Below are 10,892 nucleotides of genomic sequence, written 5' to 3'. Positions count from 1 at the left end.
GTCACTGGGTGGTGATACCTGATACAGGGGTGTGACGTATTTTTTGTTTGTGCAGGTAGTCGGGTGAGGCATGGTTCAAATGTTTGTATTGAAAGTTTTTCTTGAGAGCAAAAGGAGGATCGACCTCGAGATTTCTTCTAACATTATATTACCAATTTACGTAACATAAAATAAGTGGACAATAACTTTAATATTTCACAAAAGTATAAGATAAATATATAAATATATATATATAACATTAATAAATAAATAAATTTATTATAACTGAACTAATATCACTTACACTGAAAATTTCTTCTCTTTTGGGTTATAAGTAGTTTGTATTAATCTTTGGGGGTAAAGACAAGTTGTCCTTTTCTTCATTTTCTCGTCCCCTCATCTCCTGCACAGTGCATATGAAGATTTGTCCAAGATTCCTGCTTACCCAAGAACATATTTTAGAATCCTTAAAAAAATCCACAGTATGCAGCTCCATTTTACAAGTCAAATACTCATGCTATAGTACACAATAACCATCATCAAATTACATAAACCCAAAAAGAAGGGGAGGTTGTGTATTTGTCCCTTAGCTAAGCTAGTAGTATTACTACTGCATCACACACCAGAGAGCTGAGGACAAAAGAAAAGTAAAAAACTGGTTTCGTGAAAAAGAAACTACCGGCATTGCTTTATTTCTAGGCACCCCATTTCAAGCTTGTGAACCGCAAAATTTGACTAAACAAAGAAGAAGGTTTGCATCTCTATAAAATTGGTTATGTGGGTTTGCAGCCATTGAGGGGTTTGCAAGGAGAGAGAGAGAGAGAGAGAGAGAGAGAGAGAGATAGGAGACAGAGAGAGATGGGTAGTTATGTAGAGGATGGAGTTCCTCGTGAAGCAAGGCAGCAATCAAATGTTGATGTAATTGGTAAGTCCCTCTAAGCCAGTAGTAATTAATCTCTCTCTGTTTTATTAATCTCAATATGTTTATGCAAAACTGGAAAATGGCAAAGATTAAAAAAGATTTCATGGAGTTGTGTATTTTTTTCATGTTTTGATGTATAAATATGCATTTTATATGTAAAAAATCTATATACAATTGCCAAAGATTTGTTCTTGAACAGATGTCAAAGAGAGAGGATTGAGAGCCATGAAATTTTAATCAGTCTAAAACAAAAGATTCTACCTTTCGAATCTCTCTGTTTTATTATCTCAACATGTTTATGCAGAACTGGTAATGTCAAAGCTGGATCAAGATTTGATAGAATTATGAACTTTCCAAGTTTTGACGTATTCTTCACTTTTTTGAAATGTTTCATAAGTTTAAAGAAATAGGATTTATTTATTTTTAGCAAATCTTCTAAGAACAAGCGGTTCTTGCAAATTTTAATTTGCAATGTGGCCAATTTTTTGTTGATGCATCAGATGATGAAGTGAATGACAACCCAATAGAGCAAGTGAGGCTAACAGTTCCAATAACCGATGACCCTTCACAGCCGACATTGACGTTTCGAACATGGGTTCTTGGGATCATTTCATGCTCTGTTCTTGCTTTTGTCAACCAGTTTTTTGGGTACCGCCAGAATCAACTCTACGTTTCTTCAGTCTCTGCGCAAATTCTTGTCCTGCCTGTGGGGAAGCTGATGGCTGCTACCCTTCCGCAGAAACCAATCCGGTTCCCGTTTACAAATTGGTCTTTTTCGCTGAATCCGGGGCCTTTCAACTTGAAAGAACATGTGCTGATCACCATCTTCGCCAACTCTGGATCGAACAGCGTTTACGCTGTTGGCATCATCACGATTGTCATGGCTTTCTACAACAGAAAATTGCATCCTGCAGCTGCCTTCTTGTTAGCACAAACGACTCAGGTAAATTTAGACACCAATTGCTAATTTGTGAGTTGTGACCATTGTTCTAAAAATCTCGCCTAGATCCCGCTTAGGCGCTAGGCGGCCGGCGGCTGATCATCATATGATTAATCCCTAAGCGTTTGAAAATTAAGAAAGGGCGCTTAGGCCTACTTAGGCTCCCGCCTAGCTCGCCCAGACTCTCTTAGGTCGTAACTCTCACTTAGACAGAATATGGATAACTTCTATTTTGCATTATGTTATAATACTTTATAATCTATATGTTATTCTATTATGCAATTTATGTATCTCAATGTAATTATATATTTTTTAAGTATAAGCTGCCACATATTTATACGATATATAATAAATGAGAAATTTTATTTAACCCCATCTAACATTTTTCTACGCCCAACTTAAATTTTAAATGTTAATTGTTTATTTTACCCTATTGCATAATTACTATTCAGTACAAAATGAAATTAATAATAAAAATCAAATTTATCAATAGACCCACATACTATAATTAAACCCTATCATCACCTTTTGTTTATCCTACGTTTAAATAGACTAAAACCCTAACAACTCTGATAGAGAAAAACAAGTTTTTCTATTGATGGATGGTGATTTTGAAGTTTTTAATTCTCCAACTAAGTTATGACTCAATTTATGGATATTTTGTTTGTTTGCTTCTTCTTTGGATTAAAAATTTCATACTTTTTTATATTATATTGTATTTGTTTTTCTCTGCTGTCTGTATGCGCCCCAAAACACGAGTGCAAGGACTTTTGATTAGTATTGCAAAGACATAAAACTTGATTCTTGGTGCAAATAAAGATTGCTCAACCTTAACCACGAACTAGTGGGTGGCATGTCTTGCACCCTTTTTATTCGAAGTAGCTCCAATTTGTTTATTTGTTTATTAACATAGCAGCAAAACACTCAATCCTATGTCACTTCAAAGTTTCTTAAAAAGAACATAAAAAGGCTCGATTTAAAAATGACTGAACAGGAGCTTGCATAACATTCTCTTGGCAAATTCAAGTCTATGGAATGATCTCTTGGATCCCAAGTCCATGGATGGGTTGTGGTAGCAAAAAGAAAAAAAGCAGCCATGGAAATGCTAATCCTATACGGCATATGCAATTATAGAGGGGCAAATGACGTCTCTTTTAAAAAGAAAAACATTTAATTAGAGATGTTATTTTATAAAGGGAATGAGTGTAAATATACTTTTACATTTTGAATTGGGTTTGAGAGGGTAGTTTAGGTAATAAATTTGGGTTTAAAGAGATATTAATTATTCAATAAAAAAAAAGGGGAAACTTGATATAAGTCCAATTTTTTTAGTCAATAGTAGGAATAGTCCAATTTTTTAAAATAAGTCCAATTCCTTAAATTTAATTATTTTATTATCAATAATTATCTATTCAATGATAAGATTTATTATAAAAATCAAATTTCTTCCTAATTATCTCTTTGATTATTTCCTTTTATTTTTATTTTTTATTATTTCTTGTTCTTCCTCTTGCTTTAAACCCCATTTATAGATTTTATTTTTAATTTTTATAATCAACCTATATCACAGGTTAATTATTTTTATGTATCTATATGACAAATTCTTTTTTTATAATCAACATGTCACAAATTAATGTGTCTTGCTTGTAGGTATATTATGTTTTTTCCTATCTTTTAGTTAGGTTTCATATCTCATTTACAGGTATAATATATATTCATATATTTGTTACTTGAGTTAAGGTAGAATGTTTTGTAGATAATTTATGTTAGCATATTAGTTTTTGTTGTTGTAAGATATTAATTAGATTTTTTGGAGTTGAAAAATGCATAATATTAGAAGATTTTTAATTGATTTTTAATATTTAAAAAAAATATAAAATGAGTATAAAAGAAATAAAAACATGTAATTAGATAATTGGACTCTCTCCTAAAAACCATCTATGTTTTTGGACCTAGATCTAAAAGCCCCATAAAAAAAACAATATGGGTGAATAGAGTAAGTTGAGTGTAAAAAGAGGTTAGATGGGTTCAAATAAAAATTCCCATAATAAATTTACTTAATTCCGTCTATAAGCGCTTAGTCCCTAGTCCAACGCCCAACTGGTGCCTAACTTCTTTTTGAACCTAGGTTGTGACTACTGTTGTTTGATAAATGTGCAAGTTTTCGTGTTGTGAAATTCATGTGTTCAGAATGTGAAAACCTTCAGATGCTTGGGTATGGATGGGCTGGCATTTTCAGAAAATACCTTGTTGACTCTCCTTACATGTGGTGGCCTTCAAATCTTGTTCAAGTCTCTCTTTTCAGGTATTTTTATTGATTTTTTTTTTTCACTTGAAACCGAATAGCATTTCTTCAATTTTCTGTAAATAATGGAAGAATTTAATGATTTGAATGGCAGGGCATTGCACGAAAAGGAGAAGAGGCCGAAGGGAGGCCGGACTAGGCTGCAGTTCTTCTTCATGGTTTTCATCTGCAGCTTTGCTTACTACATTGTTCCGAGTTTTCTTTTCCCCTCCATTTCCGCTTTCTCCTTTGTTTGCTGGATATGGAAGGACTCCATCACCGCTCAACAGATTGGTTCCGGCATGCATGGGCTTGGCATTGGCTCATTCGGCTTTGATTGGTCTACTGTTGCCGGTTTCTTAGGCAGCCCTTTAGCCACTCCTGGATTTGCGATCATTAACATCTTAATTGGTTTTGTATTGATTGTTTACGTTGTCACCCCCATTGCCTACTGGAACAACGCATACGAAGCTCAAAAATTTCCAATCTTTACGTCACACACTTACGATTCCAGTGGCCAGCTCTATAACATTTCCAGAGTTCTAGATCAGAAAAATTTCGATATTAACATGGTAGGGTATAACGGTTACAGTAAACTCTATCTCAGCACCTTCTTTGCCTTCACTTATGGGCTGAGCTTTGCCACTCTGACGGCTACTATTTCGCACGTTGCTCTCTTCCACGGAAGGTAATTAAGTAGATTTCGACACTAGTTTTAAACTCAACTGAACAAATATTTCTTTGCATCTAAACTTGAACATTTTTTTTTTCATGTGACATGTATACATGAACAGAACGATTTGGAAGATGTGGAAAAAGACAACTAGTGCAGTGAAAGATCAAATCGGTGACATCCATACCCGACTGATGAAGAAGAACTATGATTCAGTGCCTCAATGGTGGTTTCAAATCATCCTTGTTTCTATGGTTGCTCTTGCTGTCTTTACTTGTGAAGGTTTCGGAAAACAGCTCCAACTTCCATGGTGGGGAGTTTTAATGGGTTGCGGCATTGCCCTATTTTTCACCTTACCTATCGGCATTATTCAAGCCACAACAAACCAGGTACGTCCATAACACACGGACAAATCATTTGTATGCATCAAACAGAAGAAGAAAATGTTAATTATGAACGATATAATCAGAGTGCACCACATACCTTTGTTGCACATTTTCTTTGAAGCGTGTCATATTAAGTTCTGATTTCTCATTTGATTATGTTTGTTCTGCAGCAACCGGGGCTTAATGTGATCACAGAGCTAATTATCGGGTACATTTATCCCGGGAGGCCTCTTGCTAATGTGGCTTTCAAGACCTATGGATATATCAGCATGTCACAGGCACTCATGTTTCTTAGTGACTTCAAATTAGGCCACTATATGAAGATCCCTCCTAAGTCCATGTTTGTTGTGCAGGTAATTTAATTACGTTTATCGCATTAACTAACAGTTGGTTTGATAACCATTTCAGTTTTCAGCTCTCAAACGGGCTCTAATTGTTCATATTTGTGACATAATTACTTGTACCTATTTTCCCCCTTATCTGCTTCTTCAGTTAGTTGGAACGCTAGTAGCTTCAAGTGTCTACTTTGGCACATCGTGGTGGCTTCTCACAAGCATCGAGTACATCTGCGATCCATCGAAGCTGCCAGAGGGAAGTCCGTGGACATGCCCTGGTGACGATGTGTTCTACAATGCTTCGATCATATGGGGGGTCATAGGCCCACTCAGGATGTTCGGCAGCAAAGGTGTCTACCCGGAAATGAACTGGTTCTTCCTCATTGGCTTGCTTGCCCCCGTTCCGATTTGGTTCCTCTCCAAAAAGTTCCCCAACCAGAAGTGGATTAAGCTCATAAACATGCCGATCATTCTGGGGGCAACGGGAAACATGCCGCCTGCTAGGGCTGTGAACTATTTGACATGGATTTCAGTTGGGATTTTCTTCAACTTCTACGTGTACCGAAAGTACAAGGGGTGGTGGGCTAGACATAACTACATTCTATCTGCTGCTTTGGATGCTGGTGTGGCATTCACTGCTGTTCTTCTGTATTTCACCCTTCAATCCAAGGATATAACGGGGCCCAGTTGGTGGGGTCTCAAAGCGGATGACCATTGTCCGCTGGCAACGTGCCCCACGGCGTCAAGTGTAGTTGCCAAAGACTGTCCGGTTCGCTAAGATATGATTCGGAAATCAAACCCTAAACCCTAAATGTGTGACAATGTAATATTGCAAAACCATATGTAGGCCAGTTCTGGCAGATTGGCGAAGAAAGATATGAATCTGTATAGTTAATTGAACAAATTTGGTTTTAGTTTTCATAATTTGAAACTAGTGAATGTATATTTAATTCTGAATAAGCGGCACGTAACAAGTACTAGATAGTGTGACAACATAACATTATTAAATACGAACCAACCAAATAATGAGCTAGCAACTCAAATGGTCAGTAGTATTCACAACCAAACTCAAGGTTAGTGTTTGGTTTCCCTCTCTCCAGATCAATACATGGGACATTTTATTATGCATAGTACTTAAGAAATATACATGATGATGTTATTAATGCCAAGTTTACATTATGTCAAGACTTTTCCGGTCTGATGCATATAAGAATTTTTCAACGTTACATTTGTTTTCCAAATTTAGATTTTTGTGTCTTTGACCAATACCTTCATTACAAATTGAGAGTTTAGGCTGAACCAGATTTTAGGCCTAAAAAACGGTTTTTTTTTAAAGAGCGTTGCTATTTGGACCACAATTTTTTCTCACCACTATCTCCGCTGGTCAGATCTCGAATAGAAGAAGTGACACCAATTGCACTAAGTGATTCTCTAACTCTATAAAAGCTCATCAACAAGATGATCAATAAATGTACTTCAAATAATTTGATTCTTGGAAAATGAAAGAACCATGAATTCAACCTAAGTGTGCACCGGAGAAACTAGCATACATAAAACAGGTGTGAGAGGCTTTGTTATTTGCTTGAAGGAGAAACAAAGACAGTGAAGGAGGCAAAGAAGGACCGATGACGGTGAAGTACGACGATGACATCCCTGGTGGGAAGTCTCACTTCAACATCGACGTCACCGTCGGTAAGACCCCCCCCCCCCCCCAAACAACAAAAAAAAAAAGAAAAAATCGATCCATTTCTTTTTCTTACAGTCATACCGCACTTTGATGCATGCACACATTCCTTTTTTTTTTTTTTCTTTTATGTTTTTGTTGCGTTTAATGAGTCATTTTTGTATACATGTCGCACATGCAAACAGATGAAGAAGTGAATGACTGCCCAATTGAGCAAGTTAGGCTAACGGTTCCAACCACAGACGACCCATCGGAGCCGACCATGACGTTCCGGACATGGGTTCTCGGCCTACTATCATGCGTTATTCTTGCTTTCGTGAACCAATTTTTCGGGTACCGGCAAAATCATCTATACGTTTCTTCAGTCTCGGCCCAAATCGTAGTCCTCCCCCTAGGAAAGCTGATGGCGGCGGTCCTTCCTGCGACGGAGTTCCAAGTCCCATTTACAAAATGGTCGTTTTCTTTGAATCCGGGGCCTTTCAGTATGAAAGAACATGTTTTGATCACTATATTTGCAAACTCTGGATCAAACAGTGTTTATGCAGTTAACATTATCACAATTGTAAAGGCTTACTACCACCGAGATATTCACATCATGGCAGCCTTCTTGTTATCTCAAACCACTCAGGCAAGTTTTTGTACCCCATTTTCATACCACACTTTGAATAAAAGTTAGTATAGGCGGGACCCGCTCGAAGAAAACCTTAAGACCAGACTTTTGGTATGTGGAGCGGCCCGTACACCTTAGTTAAAAGATAATATGTGTTACAGAATTTGAATCATTGAGAAAAACTTATAACACAAGCTATGTTTTGATTGGAAAACACGAATGTCACTCAAACTAACACGTGGCAGGGGAAGTAAGATCCTTGCCTAGGGTTTTCTCTAAAATGGGCATCGCATCACAATTTTTCTTAAATACCCATAGGCATTTAACGTCAACACATATTTGACTGTTGGGTTTGATTCAACGGACTTAGTCATTCTGTTTAAACCGTTGGGTCAAATTCTATGGTCAAATATGCCAGTTTAAACCACATCAAGCATTACTTTTATGAATATTTTTTTCAGATGCTTGGATATGGATGGGCTGGATTATTCAGAAAATTTCTTGTTGACTCACCCTACATGTGGTGGCCTTCAAATCTTGTTCAAGTCTCTCTATTCAGGTACATATATGATCGATTTTATCAAAAGAGACGATCGTAACTCAAGCAGTTAAGAGTATCCAGACCTGTTTTCAAAGTTCTGTGTTTGATTCCCGCTCCTTGAATTAACTAAATCATAAAATGTGAATTAATGGCAGGGCATTGCATGAAAGGGAAAAGAGACCCAAAGGAGGCAGAACCAGGATGCAATTCTTCATCATTGTTTTCGTATGCAGCTTTGCGTACTACATTGTCCCAAGCTTATTCTTCCCTTCCCTAACAGCTCTCTCCTTCGTCTGTTGGATTTGGAAGGACTCCATCACTGCGCAACAGATTGGTTCCGGCCTCAAGGGCCTCGGAATTGGCTCGTTTGCCCTCGACTGGTCCACCATCGCCGCCTTCCTGGGCAGCCCTCTAGCCTACCCAGATGTTGCTGTGATCAACATGCTAATTGGCTTTGTTCTGATTTTTTACATCATTTTGCCTATTACGTATTGGACCAATACCTATGATGCAAAGAAATTCCCAATCTTTTCCTCCCACACATTTGATGTTGATGGCCAAAAGTACAACGTTTCGAGAATTCTCAATAAGAAAACTTTCGATATCGATTTGCCCCGGTATAACAGTTACAGTAAACTCCACCTCAGTACCTTCTTTGCCCTCACCTATGGCTGGGGATTTGCCACTCTTACATCGACTATTTCACATGTTGGACTCTACCATGGAAAGTAAGTTTTTCTCTTTTTCAACGTTAAAAGTTGGGATAGTTACTAGCATAACTCGCATGATATAATGCGGTAAAGAAATGTGATCGCCCTAACATTACCTTAACTCAGACGAAGAAATTGAAACCTAACCTATCGCTCGTAATCTCCTATACACGAACTCGGTAATATTTCTTAAGAACTAATAACTTTTTCCTTGTTATCTTCTTTTATGGGACATGGATCATGAAAAACAGAGAAATCTGGCATCTGTGGAGAAAGACGACCGGTGCAGTGAAAAATCAGCTCGGCGACGTCCACACAAGACTTATGAAGAGGAACTATGAACCAGTCCCAGAATGGTGGTTCCAGATAATCCTTGTTTTCATGGTTGGTCTTGCCATCTTTACCTGTGAAGGTTTCGGCAAACAGCTCCAACTTCCATGGTGGGGAGTTTTACTCGCCTGTACCATTGCACTAGCTTTCACCCTACCCATCGGAGTTATTGCCGCTACAACAAACATGGTATGGCCAACCCTAGATACAGCATTTGTGTATTACATTGAATACGTAGATACATGAACATGCCTGCAAATATCTTACCTATACCCGGGTTTAATAAAGTCGAAGCGTGTTCCAAGGACGACTCATACCGTTTATGCTCATTTCAATATTTACTGTGCAGCAACCAGGGCTCAACATAATTACAGAGTTAATTATCGGGTACATTTATCCCGGGAGGCCTCTGGCTAATGTGGCTTTCAAGACCTATGGATATATCAGCATGTCACAGGCACTCATGTTTCTTGGTGACTTCAAATTAGGCCACTATATGAAGATCCCCCCTAAGTCCATGTTTATAGTGCAGGTAACCATCGACAGAATGAGTGCGATGGTCCTAGTAGTAATAATAGTATTAGTAATGTTTGTTTCGTTTTTCATATGATATAATGAAACAGAAACACATAGTTACATGCAATTGTCCATTTTTGTATGTTCAGTTAGCCGGAACAGTGACGGCTACAAGTGCCTTCTTTGGTACATCGTGGTGGCTTCTCACTACTGTGAAGAACATCTGTGATCCAGCAAACTTGCCAGCGGGAAGTCCGTGGACATGCCCGGGTGATGATGTGTTCTACAATGCTTCAATCATATGGGGAGTCATAGGCCCACTCAGAATGTTTACTAAGAAAGGAAACTACCCAGAGTTGAACTGGTTCTTCCTCCTCGGCTTTCTGTCACCTATTCCCGGTTGGCTACTCCACAAAAAATTCCCCAATAAGAAGTGGATTCGGCACATAAACATGCCTATAATCCTTGGATCAACGGGTGTCATGCCACCAGCGAAAGCCATAAACTATTTGTCATGGTTTTCAGTTGCACTCGTCTTCAACTTGTATGTTTACAGAAAGCACAAGGGGTGGTGGGCTAGGCATAACTATATCCTATCTGCTGCTTTGGATGCCGGTGTGGCCTTTACAGCAGTTACCCTATATGTCACCCTCCAATCCAAGGAAATTATGGGTCCAAAGTGGTGGGGTCTGGACCAAGACGACCATTGTCCGTTGGCCAAGTGTCCTACTGCACCAGGGATAAAGACTAAGGGGTGTCCAGTTCTCTAAGATATGCTTCAAAATCATCCTAGAATGTTTGCAAATCATAGCCCAGTCTTCTAGTTTTTTATGATAATGATGATGATGATGTTGTTCACCATCATGGCAGTTCAGAAAGATGTAGCGGCTTAGTGAATTAGTTTGAATTACTTTACGGACAAGTTTTATTCTTGTGCAATTAAATAGTTTGTTTATTTTTCATAATTTGGAGCCAGAGATGC

General features: G+C 38.1%; 2 protein-coding genes across 2 annotated transcripts; both read left to right on the top strand.

The window, feature by feature from the left end:
• The first annotated feature begins 441 nt into the window (after positions 1–441).
• On the top strand, positions 442–6,462 carry LOC103927474 (oligopeptide transporter 1-like). The gene is made up of 7 exons (XM_048569159.1): positions 442–904; positions 1,402–1,844; positions 4,049–4,146; positions 4,241–4,813; positions 4,920–5,187; positions 5,355–5,537; positions 5,677–6,462. The coding sequence occupies exons 1-7, from the start codon at positions 838–840 to the stop codon at positions 6,295–6,297; spliced, it is 2,253 nt and encodes a 750-aa protein (XP_048425116.1). The 5' UTR covers positions 442–837; the 3' UTR covers positions 6,298–6,462.
• Positions 6,463–7,350: 888 nt separating this feature from the next.
• On the top strand, positions 7,351–10,872 carry LOC125470461 (oligopeptide transporter 1-like). The gene is made up of 6 exons (XM_048569564.1): positions 7,351–7,831; positions 8,275–8,372; positions 8,510–9,082; positions 9,316–9,583; positions 9,744–9,926; positions 10,060–10,872. Exons 1-6 carry the CDS (start codon positions 7,370–7,372, stop codon positions 10,678–10,680), a joined length of 2,205 nt encoding a protein of 734 aa, XP_048425521.1. The 5' UTR covers positions 7,351–7,369; the 3' UTR covers positions 10,681–10,872.
• Positions 10,873–10,892: the final 20 nt, after the last annotated feature.

This window comes from the organism of the source record quoted next, unplaced genomic scaffold (genome assembly GCF_019419815.1).
Source record: "Pyrus x bretschneideri cultivar Hongxiangsu unplaced genomic scaffold, Pyrus_bretschneideri_v1 Contig5, whole genome shotgun sequence".
Taxonomy (NCBI): domain Eukaryota; kingdom Viridiplantae; phylum Streptophyta; class Magnoliopsida; order Rosales; family Rosaceae; genus Pyrus; species Pyrus x bretschneideri.
The sequence above is the reverse complement of the archived record's forward strand: the minus strand, read 5'-3'. Positions and strand labels throughout refer to the sequence as shown.

What these genes read in the sequence shown, in the direction of transcription:
- LOC103927474 (XM_048569159.1), top strand. Translation starts at nt 838, where the DNA reads ATGGGTAGTTATGTAGAGGATGGAGTTCCTCGTGAAGCAAGGCAGCAA. An exon ending in GTTCAAGTCTCTCTTTTCAG is followed by an intron (nt 4,147 to 4,240) that starts GTATTTTTATTG and finishes TTTGAATGGCAG; the next exon opens with GGCATTGCACGAAAAGGAGA. An exon ending in AGTCCATGTTTGTTGTGCAG is followed by an intron (nt 5,538 to 5,676) that starts GTAATTTAATTA and finishes CTGCTTCTTCAG; the next exon opens with TTAGTTGGAACGCTAGTAGC.
- LOC125470461 (XM_048569564.1), top strand. Translation starts at nt 7,370, where the DNA reads ATGTCGCACATGCAAACAGATGAAGAAGTGAATGACTGCCCAATTGAG. An exon ending in GTTCAAGTCTCTCTATTCAG is followed by an intron (nt 8,373 to 8,509) that starts GTACATATATGA and finishes AATTAATGGCAG; the next exon opens with GGCATTGCATGAAAGGGAAA. An exon ending in AGTCCATGTTTATAGTGCAG is followed by an intron (nt 9,927 to 10,059) that starts GTAACCATCGAC and finishes TTGTATGTTCAG; the next exon opens with TTAGCCGGAACAGTGACGGC.